This window comes from Phalaenopsis equestris, unplaced genomic scaffold, assembly GCF_001263595.1.
Source record: "Phalaenopsis equestris unplaced genomic scaffold, ASM126359v1 Scaffold000047, whole genome shotgun sequence".
NCBI classification, from domain to species: Eukaryota; Viridiplantae; Streptophyta; class Magnoliopsida; order Asparagales; family Orchidaceae; genus Phalaenopsis; species Phalaenopsis equestris.
This window is the reverse complement of record NW_018164489.1, coordinates 429,712-455,649: the sequence shown is the minus strand read 5'-3', so window position 1 is coordinate 455,649 and position 25,938 is coordinate 429,712. Positions and strand designations below refer to the sequence as shown.

Here is a 25,938-nt window from a genome sequence, read left to right as displayed (position 1 = left end):
CGACTTTCTCTAATTTTGTCTGTCATAGGAGCTACACCAACCCTATCACGAATATATTCATTCCACATTTTGTCTCTAAGTGTAAAGCCACTCATCCACCTAATCATTCTCATCTCGGCAACACTTAACTTATTATTATGCTTCTCTTTTAAAATGAGACCAACTTAAAGTTTAGAAATTTTTAAAGTAAAGAAGTCTGAAAATATGAGTTATTATCTAGCTCAGAGTTATAGTAAATTCTCCAAATATAGAGTTTAAGAATTTTATCTGCTCTAATTAAAAATTTTTATTAAGAACAACTATACTTATTATATTACATCCTTGAGCTTAAGAGTTTCTCATGTCTTATATTTTAAAAAGATCATATGTGGAACCAATTTTTTATTAGACAATAATCCTCAAGCCTCTCCTCCTTTTTTCTTTTTTTTTTTTGTGAGAATTGCTATAGCTGGATGGGGCTTTAATGATTTTAAATTTCACTTCTTCTTTCCTAAACAAAATTCTGATATAAATCTTTTACTAAAAATATAAAAATAGATTTGAAAATTATTTTTAATAAAAAAAATTTAAGCATTGAAAATAAAATTTTAACCCTTCTAAAAATTTCAAAAATATAATTTCTCCTACTAAAGTTAGTTACGCAATATTTAACATTTTCACACTAAAAATTGTTAACTTTAAATTTTCTTCATTACTATATGTTTTAACTAAATTCTCTTACTTATTTCTATATTCAAAATTTTACTTCCCTAATATAACTTCATATACATAATTATTTTTTTTTCAAAACAAAATCAAATTTATTTGAAGTATATTTGAGAACAAATAAACTTCAAGTTTTTTACTACACTTATTTTTAAATATTTTCTCCCCCCCCCCCCCCCCTAAACTTAAATTTTTAATAAGATAAAACATTTCAGCATCAAATATATATATATATATATGCAGGAATAAAAATTAAAAATAACATGCTTATAGGAACTTTTACATCCTAAATGTACAATTACAAAAGTTAAAAACATGATTAAAAAAATTAATTGATCAAATTTTACTTTAACTTAACATATAGAGATTCATTAGACTTCTATGCAATGGAGGATAACATAAAAGCAAACAAACACACTAACAGATATTCACAACTGCAACATAGAAAAAATACCTGGTAGTAAATTGAAATTTTAAAGCATGAAGTTCTTAAGTAAAAGCAGTAATATTCTAAACCTTCCTAAAATTTAGGATTAAGTTCAACACAGACTAACTAAATACACTAACTAACACAGTTAACACAATTACTACCACAATAACAAAATAACTACTCACAAGAACATAAATATAGCACAACAATGACTAACAAAACAAAGCACAAATAAATTCAACAGTCACAACAAGTACAACTCAAAACACAACAACAATACAATATAATTGTAGCACAAAAAGTTCACAACAATACATAAAAAAAAACTGAACTATAGAACTCAGTCTAATCCTCTTCCTCATCATCAGCATCAGTATCGTCACTATGTCAAACAGTTGCAGGCTGATATGATGGATATTTTGGATATTTAGGGAAAACTATACTCTGGTCACCTCTCATGAGGTTTTCCATAGATGAGTGGAATTTTTCCTCATAATCGCTATGTCTCCTCATATATCCATCTATATGATCTGCAAAATTTTCTAAATTCAATACCTTATCAGCGGTATAGTTGATGTTGTCCAATATCCTCTGCAATAATTATGACTGTGAATCAAATCCAAAAGTCTGACCTTGTGATATCAAATCACATGAAATAGAAGCTCGATATGTAGAGGCACCATAACTACTAGAAAATCCACTTCTCCAGCCAAAGATCAAATGATGTGAATAAGATTTCACATTGACACTAATAATGGGCTCGAGTGGCTGCAATATCTCATCCCATCTATCAAATATAACACTTGTCTACTCGCATAATGAAAAGATTAAGGATGCAAATCCCAAACATGCAGCAGTAGCAGCGACGACTGAACTGGTGATAGTATCATAAATCAGAGCTCCAATATCGATGGGCTTGAACTGCTGAATGTAGTAGTTCAAGGTTGCTCTATCTCGGGTCACTTCACTGAGGTGGTTTGTTGGCAGTAGACGAGCAAAAATAAAGTAGTGTCATGTTTTCGCTGTGACATCCAACTTTAACATGGTGAAGTTAATTGTTCTTTCATTAGTAATTTTTCATAATCCTCTTTGACTAGTCAACCATGCTATACCAACTTTAACATGGTGAAGTTAATTGTTCTTTCATTAGTAATCTTTCATAATCCTCTTTGACTAGTCAACCATGCTATAATTTCATCCAACTTCTCCTCATTCGGACTATACTATGAATAAAAACACTCGAGGGCAATTGATAGAACATATTTATTACCTCTTGGGAGAAAGGTACTTGTTTTCCTCTAACCACGACTCCATCTTCCTCAGCTTCAAGGAGATTCACATTGAACTCCCAAACAATAGAAATAACAGCCACAACAAAAAAATAGTAAAAACACTCCCACCGTCGGCGAACAATCAAGTCTTCTACTGCTCCACCTGAACTCTTAAAACATTGCTCAGAAATCAATTTTCTTGATTGCAATGCATCACAATATCAATCATGAGCTCTCGAACTAATGAACTTATTTGAATAAAAATGAGTTTTTCCTTTGCTCCTCTTCATTCTTGCGGCCATTTCTAAATATCATATAAAATTCACAATAAATCTCTAATTCAACTTTAAATTATTGAACTCAAATTCTAAAAGCTTAAACTATCAATTCTATGTATTTTTCATAATTTTTTCTCAAATTTTCACCATGAATAGTGATTTTTGGTCAAATCCATAATATGCTCAAAATACATTGTGAAAATAAAAAAATTTTACATAGAAGCTCTTGCCTCAAGAAGATCAAATCTAACAAATTTAGCTTGAAACCACCACAAAGTCTTCACTTAAGATGATGCCCTAGCTCCCAAACTCGCAAAAACTAAAGGTAAAAGATGAAGTTGGGGAAAAAATCAAGTTTTTCACCCCAAAATTCACTTTAAACCATTCACGAACTAGTCCACGTGAATTAGCGCTTAGGCGTCAATCTCTCTAGTTAGTCTGAGCTTTAGCACAGGGTCTTGGAGCTTAGGCAAGTAACATGCACTTCTAGCCTAAGTCAACCACACCTAAATGGTCTTATAAAACTTTAATAACAATTTTATTCCCTTTCAACTCTTCTCTTCCTCGAGATTCACCAATCATAACTAATTTGATTCAGCACAAAATAACACCAAATTTTACACAAACAGACACTTATATTAATTCACAAACAATTACTAATATTTCAATATATAATTTCTCAATCCAAAGTGTCTTGGATGAAATAATTCCTAAACACAAATAGTAAACAAACATAACAATAAAAACACACAAAACAAACATAACACTATCAAACAAACACTCAACATAAACAAACACTGAATAAAAAACTTGATTCCACTCTCCTTCCGGTGGAACAAATCCTGACCTATCATCAGCCTCTCCTTGAGTATATGAATTATAAATCTGATAGAACGGACGGTGGTGAAGAACTCTGGTTGAGTCTTCTTCAATCCATTTGTTTTTCAAATATATAGTCTTGTCTGCTTCTTCAACAAAACTAGTATGGCTAAATTGAATCTTAAGTTGTCATCCCATATGCTTAAGATGTGCGTTAACTTCCATCACTTTTGCTTCAATTGAAACCACGTCATCTCAATTTTAGTGATTTTATCCGGTATCCCGTCAATATTGACGGAAACGAAACCATTGTATAACTCTTGTGCACTCTGACTAATGAATTTCTTCTTCACAACTTCCTCCTTCTTCTTCAAATCACTCTCCCAAGATGACATCTTTCCAAGAAGTTTCACTCTTCACTTAAAATTTAGGGTTAAATTGAAGTGTGGTGGGACTTCTCCTCATACCCTTCTATTTATAGGCTCTAGATCACGCCTAAAACCTCTAACCACATTCTCAGACCATGATCCCACGTTTAAACCCACTAAACCACATTTAAAACTTCTAGAAATTTAATTTAACACATTTAGTATACTGTCGCGCTTAAGCGCAAAAATTTGGCGCTAAAGCGTCAGTTCTTAATTTTAAGAATTTTTATTGTTATTTGCACGAAGATAATATCATTGAGATTGGTGCAAATATTTTCATTTGAGGTCTCATCTTCGCCTCACGTTCGCTCGTGTATTTGGGGTTGTGGATCCGGTGGCAAATATGCAAAGCTTCACTTCAAGCGCCTCAATATCGCCTTTTGTCCGCTTTTAGATGTATTGCGGATCCGGTGACAAAGAAGACGAATGGAGACTTCGATTGCATAATTAAAAATATGTATATGTCCCATACTTTGCTTTCATTTGAGTATCCAGGTGGACCCTCAACAAGTTGTTGATCAGTCGTCGAGTCCACTGTGAGGCGTGCAGGTTCTATTTATATATAGTTCTTTCGTTTAAGATGATTCAAGTAATAATTTTAGTCTTTAATATATAGTTTAGGAGATTTCATTCGGAGTGCATTTTGGTCTGGGTGAATTTAATTTAATAATTCTTTTATGACCGGCATTCTACCAAAATTCGGCAACATTTCGACAACCTCCTAGGGTCGTCCCCCATTGAGGGGCTGCATCAGGAGTCCGGGTTTGCAACCACACCAAGAAAGAAGTGTATGGGTTGCCTTGCGCCGTGATCTTAAAGAGGTGTATACCGCCATGCAAAGGATTGCGTGTCCGGGTCTTCAAAACTACAACAAGATTCACCTGTCGGCTGTCGCGCTAAGAAAAAAGTGTATAGGTGTCACTCATGCAATCTTAGGCACCTGCAACATATTTCCCCGTCGACGCTAAAAAAGAATGTCCTTTAACGCATCAATTGAGCCGAAATACATATTTCATGAGCCTTTTGATTCGTCCACCGCATCACAAGTTCCACATAAGAGTTTCGCCCCACCACGCTAAGAAAAGCATGTATAAAGCCCCACTTGATGCATCGTGATGGACGTTTCAGGAGTTACAAGTCTTATACTTGCATTGCAGTGGTGAAGATTTAGGCGGACCTGGCAAGGAATTGCCCCCGCCAAAATTTGCCAAATCTATGGGAAGTATTCTTGCTGGAGATGGTGCTGAAATTCCAACAAATCCATCATCAGTACCAGCATTGGTAAATACTATTGTTGTGATGCTCTTTCCAAAAAAAAAACCAATGCCATAAACTCCCCTCATGTTCAGGAAAGTAGATATTGTTGATTTGGACAGAACCAGACATTAGCATATTGTACCAGGCTTTGCAGTAACTTTTATTCCACAGCCGCTTGACGTTAAGATCCCACAGCCGTGTATCATTCGAAAGGCGGCCTTAAGAAAATGCTGCCCGCCTTAACCAAACGTAAAGGCAGCGTTTTCATAACACTACCGCACCAAAAACGCACCAAAAACGCACCCCCAACCATCCCTACCTAAATGTGGAAGAACGGAAAATAAATTATTCCAGCTGTTTTTCTGCACCTAGAATGGCGTACAATGATTGTTACAATCAACCACCCTTTGTGATGTTACCGGCGGCCTAGCAGGAAAATATTTTTTATTTTTGAAATATTAGGAATTTTCAAATCTAAATACTATAAAATTTGAAATAATATTTGATTCAATCAAAATTAAATTTATTGGATGTGTTTGACAAAAAAAAATTATTTGGAATATGTTTTTTTCCTGCATCAAATCCATAAAATTCAACTAATAAATGAATTTAATAAATTTATATTTAATAAACCGAAAAATTAAAAATTATATTTAACTTAACGATATTAATATTCATATACTTTGATATATAGATGAAGAAAAATTTTAAACCTATTTGTGCTCAAAATTACATTTTTTTTTTTAAAATGTATAAAATGAATGTTGAAAACCATTTATTTTATTTAATTAAGTAAAAAATAATATTTTTGATAAACTTTATGTATATTAAGCCCATATTTATACAAATAAATCGAAATATTTTAAACAGTTTAACAGACAGGGGCAGATTGGTCATTTTTACATTAACAGCTGGCTCACAACATTTTTCACACAGCTGCACCAAACAGACAGTCAACTTCCCCACAGCTGCTTCCCTACAGCTGCTTCCAGGGGCAGCGCAGTTGCAGCTGAAAAGCTGAGAATCTGCAGCTGCGCCAAACAGGCCCTTAATGTTATGTTGTAGAAGCGGTTTAATGCCATATAACTCCTTAATGGTTAATGGTTGCGGCAGTTGACTAATCCAATGTTGTTTTGATTTATTTGCAATTTGTTTTGATTTATTTGGATAAAGTTTAACATGAAGTAGGACTTGTGCTTAACTTAATTTGATATTTTGATGTCAATTTTTTGTGAGAATGATCTCGTGCTCCATAATTTTATTACTTAAATGACATGTGCATTTGTGTAAACCATGTATTGATTTGGTCAACTTATTATCAAAACTATAATTATTTTAAAACATTATTTGTGAAGGCAAATAAGTATTTGAAGGACAATCACAAACTCAACAAAAAATATTAGAAGGACAACCAAAGAATTTCACAATACAAACAAAAAATAATTATAAGTAATTTATTGTGAAACAAACACTCTTAAAAGTGATTTCTAACACTGTTGAAATTACTATGAGCTCGCTAAAAAAATTTATTGGTAAGTATTATGCACTAAAGATGCAGACAACTTAAGGATTTTAAATGTTAATGCATTATGATAATTCCAAGCATTTTTTTTCAAGGTCGAAAGCATCTTGTAAGTATAACTCATTTTAACGCTCCAAATTAGAGCTCTGGTAAATAAAATAGTCTCATACACGCATGTGATGAATGCCAACTATATCAAATATTACTTGTGAGATATTGATTCATTATCATTGATGTTGTTGTCACTCCTATTATTGTTATTATTGTTAATAGTAGTGGCACCACTCAAAACCCACAACAATGAATTTATGCCTATTAGGGACATTAATGCTAACATCTCCTTCTTGTAAACCACTATGTTTGGAATCAGAGGAATAATTATCTTATTTGTTTAGTTAGGCATTCCAATATACTCCGAAATCAGTAAGTTATTATTATTATTTTTCTTAATCACCTTCATTGGTTGCTCCAACGTTTTTAATAATAGATATGACTTGCTTTGGAAGATTGCCCTCTTGTTAGCAATTAAATTAAATTCTCATCACAAGCTACTCTTATACACTTTTAATTTAATTCTTCTATGGATGATAGAGTAGTTGGCCTTGAGTTTGTATTGATTGCACCTCCCTCTTAAATGTTCATAATATTCACAATAAAATTGACAATACACTTTTGTTGTCTTCTAATAATATAGTGATGGGAGAGCTTATCTCTCAATATCTTATATCTTATGGATGATATTCTGAAGTACGAGCACTTAGTCGATACGAAATCCACACCTACGCCCCCCAATCATTTTATGCCACGTAATAGACATCATTTTTTAAAAATTTTAAAAAGTGGAGCCCACTTTCAAGGGAGGGGTTGGTTTTTAATGAGTGACCGCACACAACTTTGAGTGCGGTCACTGTATGGAATAATTTTTCCAACCTCACCCTGATGCCCCTAACATTTTGAATGGCTCAACTATGTTTATGAATTCAACAAGTAGTAATGTTTTGTAATTGTTCAGTGTGGGACTAAAGAGTTGCAAGCTTCACATTATAAACCACAGGACAGTTACATACATACGGCTCAATTCCTATAAATTTACATATCTAACATGCAAAACCTCAATTTAAAAGCAACCCGACAGGCTCAATTTTATTGGCTTGTTTTATTTTATTTTATTTTTATACTTAACTTTTATTTTCTCCCAAAATATGGTCATATTAAATAAAAATGGCATACTTTTTCTTAAAAAATTTGAGCTAATTTAATTATTTTAATGTTAATGATATAAATTTATTTTAATTTTAAAAATTTTAGATATATGTTATTTAAACTAAATTAAATTTTCAGTTATATTTTATATTTGATTTTAAGTAATTATTGAGCATATTACAGAGCATTCACATGAGTTTGAAATGATTTTTTAAAAAAAATTATTTTCTTATTATTTTTTTTTTACTTTTAGTTGATAACATATAAAAGCAATTTAGTTTAAATTAGCATTTAATCGTGATCTATTTACATTAAATTATATTTTTATTTATAATTATATTTAATATTGATAATAAGTTAATTACGCAGATGTTTCAAAAAACAATTTTTATTTGTATATTTTCCTCAAATTTATATTGCAAATATAAAAATATATAAAATCATCAAAATCAATCCCAAATCTTCATAAAAATATTTGAAACTAATTTTGAAATTATCAATTTATGGTCTCATCAAAAAATATTTCCTGGTTCCATTCCTTTTTGTTTATTTTTATATGCTTATAATTTCATATATCATTCCTTATAACTTGATCCTCTAATAAAAAAATAAAAAAATAGTAATAATAACAAAAATAAAAAATAAAAAATAAATAGCTGGCAGTTCCATACCAAATTTCTTATTACTCAAACCCCACTTTACTTCCAAAAGCCAGCCGTTGTTGGGTCAGCAAACACCCGCTAGCTCCACACGTGGACATCACCCGTTCGTTCTCCGCCATCTCGCGGCCCAAAATGCATCCCAGACCGTCTAAACCGCAGAAGATTCCGCGGCCTATCTCATCTCTTGAATTACATCTAAAGCCATACCTGCCTAGTAACCGATCGGATGATCCAAGCCATATATTTCGGACACAAGGCGTGATCTGAATCGTCGGCGCATCGTGCTCCGCCGTAGTCGAGAGTTCCCGCGAGTTAACCGACTATCGTCGGCCATATTTATCTGGCTTTTTCGCTGTTTGTCCATTATCATCTTCGGTGAGATCGCAGGGAAGGCAAATCGAGTTCTGTCTGCAGAAGATTGAGGAGCAATGGAGGCGATAATGGTGAATCCCCCAAACGGCATTCCATCTGAAGGTAAACATTATTATTCGGTTTTCCGAAACACGTTTGAAATCGACACGAAGTACATGCTTCTCAAGGCGATCGGCAGAGGAGCTTATGGAACTGTCTGCTCCTCCATAAACATAGAGACCAACGAGAAGGTTGCGATTAAAAAAATTAATAATGTCTTTGATAATCCGATCGATGCGCTGAGAACTTTGCGCGAGTTGAAGCTCCTCAGACTTGTGCGCCACGAGAATGTCATTGCCTTGAAGGACATCATGGTGCCAGCACAAAGAAGAAATTTTAAGGATGTTTATCTTGTTTATGAACTCATGGATACTGATCTCAATCATATTATTAAATCGCCTCAGCCGCTTTCTAATGATCATGTTCAGTATTTTCTCTACCAGGTATAGATCTTTAACTAAATTTTATATATGATTTTTGTACATAAATGTATATGTGTTAGATATGTGAATGTATAGGGCAGTGGATACCCTTCTTTTCTTATGTGAGGGTTGTTGACTTGTCAATTATTTTCTCCTGCTTTTTGACAAGTTGTATCCTGGTTTTCTTAATCTGTTTAGGCACTGAAGTTGTTAACCCATTACCACTAATTAATTAGTGTGTTAGCTGGTGTGCTATGGTAATGGGGCATTAATTAGGCTAAAGTTGTATTAATTATGTCATGTAGATATTAATGAAATTAAAAATTGACCAATTAGTGTGATAATTAGTATGATTAAGGGTGATATTAAGATTAATCAGACATTCTCATCATTATGCAGCTGCTGAGAGGATTGAAGTACATACACTCGGCAAACATTCTTCACAGAGACTTGAAGCCCGGGAACATCCTCGTCAACGCCAACTGCGACCTGAGGATCTGCGACTTCGGTCTCGCTCGCTCCAGCTCCAGAGACAACCAATTCATGACCGAATATGTCGTCACCCGGTGGTACAGAGCCCCGGAACTCCTCCTCTGTTGCGAGAAATACGGAACATCGATAGACGTCTGGTCGGTCGGCTGCATCTTCGCCGAACTTCTCGGCCGGAAACCCATCTTCCCCGGCACCGAATGCCTCGACCAACTCAAACTTATAATCCAAGTCCTCGGCACCATGAGTGATGTTGATATCGAGTTCATCGACAACCCTAGAGCTCGCCAATTCATTAATTCTCTGCCATACTCTCCTAGAATCCCTCTAGCTTCTCGTTACCCCAACGCAAATCCACTGGCACTAGATCTCTTGAGCAAACTCCTGGTTTTCGATCCCACGCGGAGAATAAGCGTCGCGGAGGCGTTGGAACACCCGTACTTGTCGGATCTCTTCGATCCGAATGCCGACCCGCTGACTGAGGTTCCTGTGGAGCTTAATGTTGAAGAAGATCTTGGAGAAGAAGAGATCAGAGAATTGATGTGGGAGGAGATGCTTTACTACCACCCTTTACATTCTTGTTCGGGGGACTCTCAGTAAGCAATTAATGGTTTTAATTAATTAGTTCTAGAAGTTGAGTTTAGGAGTGTTGTGTTGAGAAAAACTGATTTTAGTTTGTTTTTTAGTTACTGTTGTTTGTTTGATTTATTGGTTGTATATAGATGTGTGTCTGAAAATGTGTTTAATGTGGCTTTGAGGCAGATTTAAACATCCGTGAAAGTTTTGTTGGGTTTTATGTAGTTTGTTTTGAAGACATTGTGGTTTTAGTATTTTTTATGGATATTAGCTTCTAAAATTTACATATATATATATATATATATATATATATATAAAGTTTTGGATGTGGTTGTGGACATTAAATAGAACGAAGAAGTAGATATAATAATAATTCTAACAACTTCACTAATGGAGGTAGAAGTGGAAAGCAACAAATATCAAGAGATTGTGGAAGAGAAAATTTACGGTCAAGATATGACAAATCATTAATTAAATGCTAGTATTATAAAAAATAAGGTCATTATGTTGTCGAATGTAGATGCCCCAAACAGATGAAAGAGAAAGCCAGCCTTATAGAAGATAATTGTAAAGAAGAAGAAACTTTATTATTAGCATGCACAGATAAAGATAAAGGCCAAGTCAATAGGTCGTACTTCGAAATTGGTGCAAGCAATCACATGTGGAGAAATAATCATGTTCATGGAGCTTAATGAAGCAATCAGAGGAAATGTCTCATTTAGAGATCAATAAAAATATCAAGACAAGTTAAAGGTAAAATTATAATGTGATTGAAGAACGAAGACCATCAGTTCATTTCAAATGTTTACTATGTACCCAATTTGAAAATTATTATTTTTAGTTTCAGTGAATTACTAAAACAATATAAGATATTCACTAAACAAAAAAATGATATTTTCTTAAGAGGTGATAGAAATAGTTTGATTATTAAGGTGCCAATGTAAAAAAAATAAATAATGTGAATTGTAAAGTGTTTAAGAGCTTGTTATATAAAATGTCACTTCTTGACTTTTAATGTGAATTGTAAAGTGTTTAAGAGCTTGTTATAATAATTCATCATATTTTGGACATCTGCAATGTAGAAATCTTAACTTTGGTAGTTTGAACTTCTATAAAAAAAATAGATGGTGAGAGGCTTGTCTTACATCAATCAACCTGGTCAACTTTGAGGAGGATGTTTACTTGAAAAATAATCTTACAAAAGTTTTCCAAATGAGTCAGCTTCAAGAGCCATAAAACCACTTAAGCTCATATACACCAATTTGTGTGGCCCTATTAAACTAATGTCTTTAAGTGAGAGTAAAGATTATTTATTTATCAATAAATATTTAATAAAAATGGGGTTCTATTTTTTGAAGGAGAAACCATAGGTGTTTGAAAAATATAAAAAGTTTAAAGCTCTTGTTGAGAAAGAAAGTGATACTAATATAAAGGTTATTAGATATGAATGATGGGCAGAGTTCACATCCAATGAATTTCAGAAGTATCATGAAGATCATGGAATTTGTCGTTCTTTAATAGTGCTACGAAGCCACCAATAAAATGTAGTAGAGAGAAAAAATAGAATAATTCTCAACATGGCTTGAAGTGTGTTTAAAAATAAGAGAATGCCAAAAGAATTTTCGGCTCAGGCGGTCAATTGTGCAATTTATTAAGAAATTGCTCACCTATAAGAGGTATGCATGAAACAACACCTCAGAAAGCATGGAGTGGAAGGAGACCAAGAATCTCTCACTTTAAAATCTTTACAATCATCACATATATTCGTATTCTATTTGATAAAAGAACAAAGATTGATGATAAAAGTGAAAGGTATGTGTTTATTGGTTATGAATCAAGTTCTAAAGGCTAAAAAATCTATAATTCAATAGTTTGAAGAAGATCATATGGAGTAGAGAACACAATAAGATGAATATAATTTTTTTATATTAATAAAAAGTAAAAAAAGAAAATAAACAATCAAGAATCAATGAGATTATAATAGAAAATGTAGTGGCGGTCTGAAAGCAAAACAGACGGAAACCGAGCAAATAAGTAGTTCCCCGAGGAAAATTGTGGTGGCGGTCTGAAAAGCAAAACAGATGAAAAGTTGTCCCAAACAGACCTTAAGTAGCGCGCAGATAAAGAATTTCGTAAGTTTAGGAGTGCGATACAAAAGAATTGCATGCTATTTATACTCAAATAGCTAAGAAAATTTAATTTTGCTATTTTGCCATAAATATATTTTAAATAAAATATTTTGGAAAGAAATTGGTGCATTTTTAAATTATAATATATAATTAATATAGTGAATTAAGAGAGATTATTTTCCTATTTAACCTAATTAAAAAAAATTATATTTATTTTAAAAAGTTAAATTTTCTCATATATATATACATACATACATACATATATATATATATATATATTTCCATTTTTTCCATTCTTTCCCTGGTCTATAAATAGGCTAGAAATAGGATAGAGAATTTTCCCTCTCCCCATCGCCTATTGTGAAGGGGGTCTCCTAATTTCCCAGCCATGCATTTCAGATGAATTCTGCGTGAAGAAAAATTAGAATTTCCCTATCAAAATAGCGTCTCCTGACCACACATTCTTCGCTTTGATGAAGTGAGCTCATATTCATGCATCTCAATTAATCAATGAAAAAATTCAAACTTGCCTGTGCAACATCAAGATCAAAAAGATATCAGTCATAACAAATGAAAATAATCACTGCAATCTAAACTACTAAACATTCCAAAGTAGGAAATTTTCATTACCACGCTAATTTATCAGCTTCTTCATCTACCATTTATCTAATTTCAATTTTAAATTCTTATCAAGGAGATGATTATTTTGATCCCAACCATTTCAGGTATGATTCAAAAGGTGCAAGAGTTTACAGCAAGGATATAAATAACTGATATAAACTCTTAATTTTGTTTCATCAAATAAAAGACAGCAATGTTTAAGTAACTGAAAATAAACTTCCTAAGCATTTACATACATACCTCCCAATTCCTATGTATTAACATATCTAGCCCCAAATTCTTACTTTTCACATTTATACCACCGTAATCTTGCACATCACATTAAAAAACAAATCTTTTTATCCGTAAGAAAGCTGGTATATATATATATATGCAAAAAACTGAACTTTAGCTGTTATATATATGTAAAATACATAGGAACTGAGTGGTATATACATAAACCTACTATAAAATTTTGTTAAAGATTCATACCTGGATGAGAAGATACTACAAATGATCATTAGAAAAGGGCTGAGGTGATTTAATAATATGATTGAGATCAGTATCCATCAATTCATAACCAAGATAAACATCTTTAAAGTTTCTTTTCTGTGATGGCATCATGATGTCATTCAAGGCAATAACATTCTCGTGGCGCACAAGTCTGGGGAGCTTCAACTCACGCAAAATTCTCAGCGCATCGATACGATTGTCGAAAATATTGTTAATTTTCTTAATTGCAACATTCTCGTTGGTCTCTCTGTTTACGGAGGGGCAGACAATTCCGTAAGCTCCTCTATCGCTCAGCTTGATAAACAAAAGAGCTTATGGAATTGTCTATCAAGCCAATATCTTCAAACATGATTCGTCAAATCGAATAATAGTTAGGTGTCTATGATGCCAAGATCTTCATATCAACAAAAAGCAGAATCTGCAATCAAACGGTGGTACAAGAACGTGCCTATCAACCCAATTGACAGAGGAGCTTGTGGAATTGTCTACTCCTTCTTCAATAGGGAGACCAACGAGAAAGTTGTAATTAAGAAAATTAACAATGTCATTGATTATCGGCCAACGTGTTGAGAACTTTGAGCGAGTTAAAGCTCTTTGGATTTATGTGCCATGAAATTGTTATTGCCGTGAAGGAAATCATGATGTCATCACATAATATAAATTGTAAGGATGATGGATACAGATTGGAATCACATTATTAAAAGTGGACGCTTTCTTAATTAAAGATGGCTATGGGTGCCTTTGTCAGTAACTATGGGTTACTTCATCCTATAGCAACTACACAATCTCAGGGGTAACACAGTTTATTTTATAGGTCCTAGACCTTAATTCTAGATAAGGTTACCTAATAAATTAATCTAGGCTTCTAGACTGGACTAATCTAGCTTATGTGTAACCCTATGTTTTATTTCTATTTTGGCTAACCTACCATTCATGTTCTCAATGCATCGACAAGATTATCGAAGGCATTGTTGATTTTCTTAATGGCGACTTTCTTGTTGGTCTTTTTATTGAAGGAGGAGCAGCCATGTTAAATTCTTATTTACATACATACCACTCAATTTATACATATTTACATATACAACCCCCGAATTTCAATTTTTACACTTACCACCTTATGTAGGCATTAAAAAAAAGTGTATTTCCCTTTTTAAAAGTTAAAATTGTGGTATTTTTTATATGATATGAAAGATTTGGGTTTTATTAATGTAAAAAATTATAATTTAGGTGTCAGATAGGTAAATACATAGGAATTAGGTGGTATGTATGTAAATGCCTTTTTTTAAAGTTTTAGAAGCAGAACCCACTCCCAATTTCACACAAAAACAATGAATATAAAATCATGATTTTCTCTATGAAAGGAGGGACTCGGAGCATTAGAATAATAAAGGATAATTTCACTTTCACCCAATTCATTTTGAGTATGAAATTGAAATGGAATTTTGAAAACAAGGTTTCTAACTTCAAGCCCTCAAAAAGAAAGCACGAAGCACACAAGGCTTAATTCATCTTTTCACAATTACATTTTACAATCATAACTCAAAACGAATAGAACTTCTACCTAAAATTCCAAATATAAGCTATCTTCTTCTAGGAAGGTTTGACTTCGTTGATATAATATTGATCTGCTCAATGATGTGATCGGTAGCGGCCGATGAGCGGAAGTCGATAGTTTTAGCGATGAATTCTATTGAGCATATCTCGGGGAGGACGAACCTTCCTGGAGAAAGGTTGCTTATCTTTTGGAAGTTCATGGCTTTGGGTGTGAATAAGAAGAAATTTGAAATGTAAATTTAGATTTTGTTGGGATTAAGCAATGAATTTCATTGAGTAGATCTCCAATGTACCAGCCAGTCGGGTCGGCCTCCTTGGAATGGCCACCTATAGTCACCCTACCGGCCATGTTGGTTGGCCACTTCCACTAACTGGTCGATCACTTAGGCCGGCCACCTCCATCAGCTAGCCGGCCAACTAATCCAGCTGACCAACTACCTTAGGTTGGCCACCTGACGCCAACGGACCCTGCCAATCAGAAAGCTCTAGAATGACAAATCTGAGCGTGAAAATGACCAAAGTGCCTCATACTTCGCTTTGATGAAGTAAGGGTAGAAATGTGATATTGTATTTCCCTCCTTTATATCTGATATAAATAAAGGACTTGTGACATGTATAAAGAGGTCCTTGGGACTCTCCTCTCTCTCAATGCCCTGTGTAGGGAGATCTCTCTCCTTTTCTACTCTCTGGTAACCTTTATTTACTGAGGAATAAAAAGGGCTAAAAAAACCCAGCAACGCCCCTATTTGCACCGAGCAAATCTCTCTCTCTCTCTCTCTCTCTCTCTCTCTCTCTCTCTTCTGTCTTTCTCTCTCCCATTTTTCTTCTTTTATCGCCAAGTTCTATTCTTCGAGTACTCATGGGACAGATTTGGATTCAACACATATATACAAGTAAGGTCATATATGTATTTACGCATCAAACATCAATATTTCAATTTTTACAAATATAAAATATTTCTTATGGATAAAAAGATGTAACTTAGCATTTTAAAATTATAAAAGTTCTATTTTTTATGCTATATATATGAGAGATTTGGGTGATATAGATGTTAAAAAAAAAAATTTGTGCTAGATATGTAAATAAGAAGAATTTGGGTTAATCCTTCTTTACATTTATAGCCTCATGATGCTTAAAAGATTTAAATCGTTGGGTTTAAATTATGATTAATGGTGACGTTTTAAATTTTAGTTTTTTTTTCTTAGTTTGTCATTTTATCAACAATAAGTAATAAATTATATGAGGTTTTGCTTTGAGTGGGGTGCACCTCTTGAGGGTGTCGGCCGCTAATGCGTAACTTTTTGTATTGCATTATTTATAAATATTTATTTTGCACTTTTTTATAAAAAATTAATGGCTGTCATTTGTATTAATTGCTGGTGTGGTTCTGCAACAGCGATGCGGTGAATAAAAAATTATTGTGTATTAATGATTTAAGACGTCTACTTGTATTTTTTTATCTTTATTATTATTACTATTATTATATTTATGACATTTTTAATCGCTCAAATGCTCTCTATTTATATAAAAATAGATACATATAGCATAAATGTCATTATTTTTTATATATTTTTATATATCTAATATTTTAATGTCAAAACTTATATTAGATAAATATAATTATTGCATGCACAAATACAATTATATGCCTAATTATATGCTTTCTATGTGTATTCTAATAACAAAAACTAATACGTTGATATGAACTCACAAGTCGAAGTAGCTGAATTTCATCTCTTTTATGGATATGACTTAACCCACCTAAGAAGGCACAACCACTATAGATGTACATCCATGCCACTATAGATGGACATCCATTACAAGCAATGACACAAGTTTACTCCTTTTAAAAGTGTCCTGACATTCAAGCCATGGTTTTTTCATCAAGACAAGACATGATGGATGGATGCCATATTGCACTAAGTTTTTTTTGTTTTTACTTTTTGTATAAAAGGGAAGCCTATGAGAGAATGTGAAAGAATGAGAATCCAAAATTAGTCTAATCCGAGTCAAATCAATCTAAAATCATATCATTAAATCACTTTTAGAAATTTTTAGTGCATATTTGAAATGTCAAATGAATTTCAAATTTGATAAACCTAAATTCAAATTAAAATTCTTGACAAGACAAATCTAAAGAGCCCAAAATCACTCAATTCTGACATTATTAAGATACTTAAATATCCACCAAAAAAAAGTCATTTGATTGAAGGAACATCTTTAGGTCGTTCAATGAAGTGGTTCATATTTCATCTTTATTTGTTGAAAACCCTCTCACATACTCTATAAATAGAGTCATACATTTCTCTTAAAAGGAGAATTCCTTGAACCATAAAAAGACTGAAGTTTAGAAAATGATTTGAAGTCAAATATTGCTATTGTATCGCTTCTACAACGCAGATCCGGTGAATACCCCCTACTCTTGCAGCTACCGACCACATTTGACCACCGCCAGCCAACCACCACTTACCATCGCCGACCTCCCCTGACTCATTGCTATGAAAACCCTTGTGAAATCAAGATTTACGTTGTAGAATCCTAATATATATTGTAGAGTAATGAGACATCATGCTGAATAACGTGCCTCCTGTACGGTGCAATGACTCGTCCCGAAGACGATGAAACAAAATGCCTTGGATATGGTGTCATTACATAACATGATGAGGATATGACAGTGCACTCTGCTGACGATGCAACAACGCCTCCCTAAGACTATAATAATATACCTCGAAGACGGTGAGTTTTTTCAAACTCTTAAAGCTTTATCCTTGCAGCCCACCACTACAACCTATGTGACCAATTTTGGCCTACATGGTACACGAATCGTGAAACACCTAACCCTGTCCCCTATGACTTATGAACGTCATCACAGCTCACCATTATGACCTACGTGAACAATTAAGACCTACATGGTCCACAGCTTGTGCAGCTTATTTACTCCAACCTATGTGACCTTTATCACAACTCACCACTATGGCTTACGTGATCAACTAAGACTTACGTGGTCCACACCTCGTGCAGCCCCTGTCTTCGATCTCTACAGCTTACAGATGACATCACAACTAAGCACTATAATTTAAGTGACCAACTAAGGTCTATGTGTTTGACAACTTGTGTAACTCCCGAATTTGACCAGAACGGTGTACGGACGTCATCACAGCTCACCATCATGGCTTGCATGACCAACTACAACCTATGTGGGTCATGACTCATGCAACTTTAACTCCGACTAATGTGGCCTATGGACATCAATTATCACAGCTCACCGTTGCAGCTTACAAAACCAACTACAACTTTCGTGGTTCTCAACTCAAGTGGCTCCCGATAACCTATGTGGCTTATGAAACTATGATCTACGTGGTTCATAGCTTATGCTTCTCCTGACTCCGATGTCTACGATATGCAGACATCATCACAACCCAACACTATAGCCAACATTGCTCATAATCACTACAACTTCCTACTATGACGTCTTTGTCCAACAAATGCTCTTGAAGCGACCATCTGCGACCCACATGGCCAACTACTACCATGATTTTTAACTATGACTTATACAACAAGTTTGCATTATAGCCACAATCTACAACATTCACAATGATCAGCGAACTATTATCTCTATAACAATCGTTTATGACCCTTGCAGCTCGCTATCACCACGAATTACATTCATTATAGTCAAACGACATATAGTATTGATAAACTATTATTTTACATTTATAATAATCAATTTTGTAACTTCATTTTTCCTAATTCGAGAAAATAGTGGATATGTGTACTCATCATTCATAAAGAATTATTTCAACTGAGCTACAACCAGTTAGATTGTTCACTTTCCATCCTAATAATTTAGCTTAAATAACTAATGCTCAGGAGTTAAGGTTCAATATTAATTCAAAGTATTTGCAACATGAGAATGCCATAAAAGTTTTAAAAGAATATTAAAAAAAAACAATAATTATATATGTGTTCTAAAAACCAAGAATCTGTCGTAACCACCATCAAAAGTCTGGCCCGCAGAAACTTCACCCTGAAAATGACATTTCGGTTACATCTACCTTTTAATACTAGTAATTCACGTTAATTGCGGCCACTATTAACATTAAATTTTGAAATTCAAAAGTGACAAATATCGGAATGGATGAGGGAAGCAACGGGCGAAGGTGATAGCTTGGCCTAAAAAGTTCACAGCAGCCACATCTTTTTCACCAGCCAGAATCTTCCTGGAAAGGCATATATATATATATATATATATATATATATATATAATTAAAAATGATTTAGGACATATTAAAAGAAAATAAGATATACATACATACCACTAAACTCTTATGTATTTACATATCTAACACTTACATTTCAAATTTTACATATAAAGAATTTTACATGTGTGTTGAATTCATATTTATCAGTGAATCGCCCAATATAACATGAGCAAGGAGAGAGAGACACATAAATGGGTGAATAGTAAAATATCATGTCAATCATGTGTTATTGATAAAATGACTTCTCTCTTTACAAGAAATAAAATAAAATTAGATGATATTATATCTTTATCATTGCTTTAATGGAGGAGATTGTACAAGATATTATGTGTTTTTCATGTATGACCTTGTCGTTCGGCTGCTCTCTAGTTCAGCCGACAAAACTCGATTGGCTTTGGATCGGTAGGATAAGCTCGATTGGCTGAAATCCATTTGGCTATATGTGATCAGCTAAGTTGGTCAATTTAAGTCAATTGATATGACCCAAGTATCGATTCTTGGCCCCTCAACAAGGGCCTCTAGATGTCTCTAGGATTGGTGAAACATTCAAAAACAATATCTTTGTTTGGATTGGCTCTCCCATGACAATTGGCTTGGATTTTCTCGTCTTATTTTTGTCTGAATAGCTCGTATTTGTATCCTCGACAGTCTTATCAAGTTGAGCGCACTTTGCCAAGCAAATTAGATTATAATTGAGCACTTAATAAACATGCATTACCTATTCAAGTAAATCGTAATTAAATTTCACCCTAAAAATGGCATTCGTTTACAGTTATTTTCTTAATAGTAGAAATTCAGGTTCATCGTGGCCAGTAATAACATTAAATTATAAAATAAGGCAAAAAATAACAGTAAGAAATTCAAAAGAAAACGGCAGAATGGATGGATGAGGGTAGGAACCAGCGAAGCTGATTTGTTGGTTCAAAAGCTCTCGCCCACAGGATTTAAGCAACCCCAACCTTTCTCACCGGCTAGAATCATCCCCGAGAAGAAAAGAAATCCTTTTTAAAATTATACAATACATATTAAAAGAAAATAAGATTTATGTACATACCACTTAACTCTTATGTATTTACATATTTACCATCTAAATTTCAAATTTTACATATATAACACCTTACCTATGCCTGAAAATTTCAAATTTAGAATACATAACACCTTACCTATGCCTGAAAAGGTGTATTTCTATTTTAGAACATTAAAATGGTGATATTTTTTTAGGAGATATGAAAAATTTTGGAGGTCAAATATAAAAAAACCTTTATTCTATGACTATTAGGTGATGCTCCAAGCAGCGAGACTTTTACCTTCCGAAGTGACAAAGATGTCACTGAAAAGAAAGAGAATAAAAGGTTCAACTACAAAACTGAAAATACCCTTAACGAATGACATACAACCCATCTAGGTTGGGGAGCCTCTAATGACCTATGCATAATATACAACCAACTAAACAAAAATCTATACTCAGTCGGTTGGGTTGGAAAAGTACAGAGACTTCTAATCGGGACATGCAAAATAATAAAATTATCTAGAGCGGTCCTTAAATAATATAGAGGTCATATTTATTAGGACTTTGGTGAGAGCCATATTATGCAACCCACTTAAAATCCAGCCCAAAGTCCATGAAAAAAAATAAAATTTTGGCATGTTTTTAATGTCCTGATTATTTTAATCTAAAAATTTTGATTTTCTCAATATTTTATTCTTAGGATTTTGAGTAAAAAATATATAATGTTAAGGTCTTTAATGATCCTAGATTATAACTTTCACACCACCTCAGATCAACCAAAAATAAATGATTGAAAACCATTCATGCATGCAAACATGCAAGAACCAAAAATAATGAAATGTCAGTGTCACAGAGTCGTCAACATATCTCAGAAAAGAAAAAGACGGTCAGACACTGCATAAGTATGTGTCTAACCCTAATTTTATACATAAATGAGATTTAGAATTAAGGTATGGGACGCGAGTCTGCTGCTCCGGGTCTCCTTCATGTAGTCTCGTCCGCATGGCACCTTGGAACTTGTGTTTGTAACCTTATTTCTTATATAAGACTCTCATAGGTATAAGTCTCTCATAGAACTCTTAAAGTACAGAGGAAAAAGAGAAAAAAAGGAAAAAGAGAAAAAAATGACGTGACATGTGTGGAAACAACGTTTGCGGGAAAACCAACGAACATAAAATGTAATGAGTCGAGCTTTTTTACTGACGGAGCTAAACGGAGGAAAAAGAGAAAAAAATGACATGACATGTGTGGGAACAACGTTTGCGGGAAAACCAACAAACATAAAATGTATAATGAGTCGAGCTTTTTTACTGACGGAGCTAAACGACTCATGCAAGCAAAATATTAATAGAAATCATCACATGCTCCCTTTTTAATGCTACATGTGTGTGTGCATATATATAAACACAACTCATGCATAAGAACATTCTAATATACTGTCATGCATATGAAGCACATATGCATACCAAAAAACAAAAAAAATGACGCTTGGCTAGAACAACCAATCCAACAGAGAATAATAAAAAAAATGTCAAAAATACTACATAACATCATAGTTTTGGCCTAACACACCATCTAATGAAAAATGTCATAACCAACATCTAAGTGCTCGGGGCAACTCTCCAGGTATGTATTACTTTGATGGGGTCGTCACATTAGCTTCGTCTTAAAGGTCCTAGGGATCTAGGATCTAAAGAAGTGTCACCCATGATGGCTTTTGAAAATAACTGGCCTTACATATGACCTAATTTGTTTTATGTATAATTTTAAAATTATAGTTGATATAATAAATAACAAAAAATATATATATTTTAAAGAAGTGTCACCCATGATGGCTTTTGAAAAGAGCTGACCTTACATATGACCTAATTTGTTATATGTATAATTTTAAAATTTTAGTTGATATAATAAATAACAAAAAATATATATATTTTTAGTTTTAAAGTAAGGTCGATGAAGGCAAACCAATAATAGACAATGTGACATAATTTAGATATCTTGAATCCTTAGCACAGTCATAATCATGTCAATCGTGATGCTTTAACTCGTATTGCTCGCATGATCGACCCGACAAACAATGCTCATTAAAGCATCGCGACCAACATTGGGTCACTCGTCTATCGAGTCTGAGTCACTATCCATGCATGCATATAGATGTAAATATAAATAATCATATGATAAAAGTGATGAGAAGTGTGTCGTGGAGGTAGTAACTCAGGAGCGAGTATATCTTTCTCTCATAATTTGAAGGCTTATCTTTTAATAGCTTGTTTCTTCTTTAGTTATATTTATAACAGTCTGGTGTCATAAATTCATACATAACAAGTTATATTTACTTTTAAAAGATTATCAAGTGTAATATTGTTTATGTGATATTAAAAAATTAAATGTTATACAAGTAGAGGTTGAATTTTCTAATATATATATGTGTATGTAGTTTAATGTAAATTCACTCACCTAAAAATTTCTCACTGACCGGTCCACATGCCAATACCTCCACGAAGACCCAACAACCTCCAATTGGAGAATCTAAAGTGAAAACTCCATAAAAACTTTTCCTTTCTTTTCAAACTTTTATTACATCATTTTTCCCATCTTTTCTTCTATTTTTATTCTATAAATTCCACCCTCCTCTCATGCCCAAATTCCTCTTCCCCCTCTCCACTCCTCTCCTGCTAAGCTTTCTTGCTCCTCCTCCTACCTTCTGAGCCTTCTCTTTCTAAGAGCAGAGGTTCTGCTCCTCTCCCCCCTCTCCTCAAACCTCCCTCCCTTTCCTCGTTCTCAGTTTCTTCCAGCTTCTGCTCTTCTTCTGCTTAATTTGCTTCTTCCCGTCTCTAAAAAAAACTTCTGTCAAAATTCAAACATGATTTCTGCAGCAAAATCACATCTTTTTCTCATAATCTGAAGGCTTATCTTTTAATAGCTAGTCTCTTCTCTAGTTACCTCCAAGCCATGTGCCGCATCTGTTCTTCTTAATGTTTTCAATTGATGTCGCCTGTCCTAAGTGAGATCCTCCTCTCAGGGTTTACGATAAACTCTGCTCTACGACGCAGGACTCATCTTGTTCAATCCTTCTCAGTGGTTTTCCTCTACTGGTTCTACGTGTTCTCATGAACTTGTTTAGATCTCCGCTCTCAACTAATTTATCTGATCTAAACCACTATTCATCTGATTCAAATTATTTAAGCAACAACATAAGCAAAAAAAAAGATAAAAAAAAAAGATCATTTTTTTACAGCACTGGAACATCATCCGGTTCATCCGGCCAAGAAACGATTTTGATTCCCCAGATGGATCAGAAGAAGAGAAAGCGAATGCTTTCCAATAGAGAGTCGGCTAGAAGATCAAGGGAGAGGAAGCAGCAGCATGTGAATGATATGATAGAACAGGTGAGCCTGCTGAAGAAAGATAACAGCCATATTTTAATCACTCTGAACCTCACCACACAATACTATTTGAGTTTCGAGGGTGAAAACTCAGTGCTCAGGACACAGATAATGGAGCTCAGTGCCAGACTCAACTCCCTTAATGAAATCCTTCAAAATATAAATTTTATTGGCAACAATGATGAACCTCCTCTAATGATTTCTGATGGCGTCACTAATCTGTGGAGTTTTCTGTGCAAGAATCAGCCTATTATGGCTTCATCTGAAATGGTTCAGTTCTATTAGATTAAGGGCATGTAGTTTGTGGTATTTTGGGTTTATCAGAGTTATGATTATGTTCTGAAATCAAATCATGGTATTTTTATTTTCAGAATTTAGTAGGCACAAGTGGTGTGAAAGAAACAAAAGAATGCTGCAAAAATGAACAACTGTGCAAGTGGTCATGTTTTTTAGTGTTCAGTTGTGAGTTCCTCTCTGCAAATGGAAAATTTATTAGGTTGCGGAGGCCGGGCCTAATAATTTTTCCTGCAAGTGGCCATGTATTTAGTGTGATTAATTATGTACTGGAATATATTGCAAGAAAATACTACTTTTTCTTTCTCTTTTTGCAGTAAAATATTTAAATGTTGTTGAGGGAATATGACATTTACATGCATATCACTCAATTCTTATGTGTTTACATATTTAACTCCTGAACTATATATTCTACATATATATACCACCCAAATCTTTCATATGGCATCCAAAGTAATACTATTTTAACTTTTAAAATGTAAAATATATCTTTTCTTGCACAAAGTAAGTTGGCATATATGTAAAAAACTAAAGTTTAGATGTTAGATATGTAAATACATAGGAGTTAAGTGGTATGAATGTATATCTCCCTCTTTTTTGCTCATACAAATCTATTTAAAAACTATACATAAAAAATATATATATTTGAATCTCATTTTATAAACAAATCAATCAAGTTTAGAGTAACATCATTCATGAAACATTTATGTAACAAATAATAAAAATAATAATTATTATTATTTTAAGTTCTATTGCTTTATGCTCAAAAGATCTTTTTTTTTTTTTAATTTTACCGTAGAACTAAAATAATTAAAATGAGTTGTAAAGGAGTAGAATGATGTGTGACTGGTTCATGAACTTTCAATCAATGAGACAATCAAATTAATTTGGTAGGTTGTGCTGAAGATTCTTTGCTTACATTAGCACTCTTTATAAAATAAAGGCAAGGTGACAAAAGCATGTTAATTTATTTGGCAAGTAGTGGCAAAAAAGTCTCCTCCATTAGCTACTAATTAAGTTTTAAGGTCTTAGTTCTATTAATGATGATGATGCAATGGGCCTTTTTTTTTTCTCGTGTCTATCTTTTTTTTTCTCGTGTTTCGTCTCTTTTATGACGTAAATCTGAATTTAGCAAATTTGACTGTCACATTGATTTAAGAATTTCTTCCTGTCATCGCTCATATGTCGTCTTCATCGCACGGCCTATCAGATTTATTGGTTTGACAAATCCTATTTAACGTGAATTCATATTGTAACCAAGCATTGCCTTAGACTTTATATTTTCGGCCTGGGGATGTAATTTTTCTCAATAATTTTATTTCAGTGGGCAAAATATTAATGTGGGGTATGAGTAGATAGCCTATCACCTACTGAAGTAATATAATAGGGAGAAATATTATCTTATGCTTTACCTAAAGATTTAATTATTAGGGGCTTAAACTTTATGGCTGTTTAATAAAGTAGCCTTGCATCATCACTTTTTGATATTGAGTGGATTGATAGTGAGAATTATTTGTTATTGTGTATTAGTGTACATTTTAGAGAGAGAACCAGGTATGGATAATAGTTATATCTACATATATATTATAAATCAACATTTATATATATATATATATATCACCCAATTGTTATGTATTTATATATATAGCACTCAAATTTTGCTTTTTATATGGCCAAAACTTAATTTTTTCATATCACATAAAAAAATTTTACTATTT

At 33.4% G+C, this 25,938-nt stretch overlaps 1 protein-coding gene across 2 annotated transcripts in view; it reads left to right on the top strand.

The window, feature by feature from the left end:
- The window catches only part of LOC110019086 (mitogen-activated protein kinase 4-like), a 25,118-nt gene extending 14,471 nt beyond the window's left edge, over positions 1–10,647 (top strand). The window contains exons 1-2 of one of the 2 annotated variants that reach the window (XM_020716639.1): positions 8,625–9,429; positions 9,808–10,647. In XM_020716639.1, the coding sequence (XP_020572298.1) occupies positions 9,004–9,429; positions 9,808–10,497 (1,116 nt within the window). In that variant the 5' untranslated portion in view covers positions 8,625–9,003 and the 3' untranslated portion in view covers positions 10,498–10,647. Of the gene's footprint in view, positions 1–8,624; positions 9,430–9,807 lie in introns of those variants that run through there. The other variant, XM_020716638.1, reaches the window with a different exon arrangement.
- Positions 10,648–25,938: the final 15,291 nt, after the last annotated feature.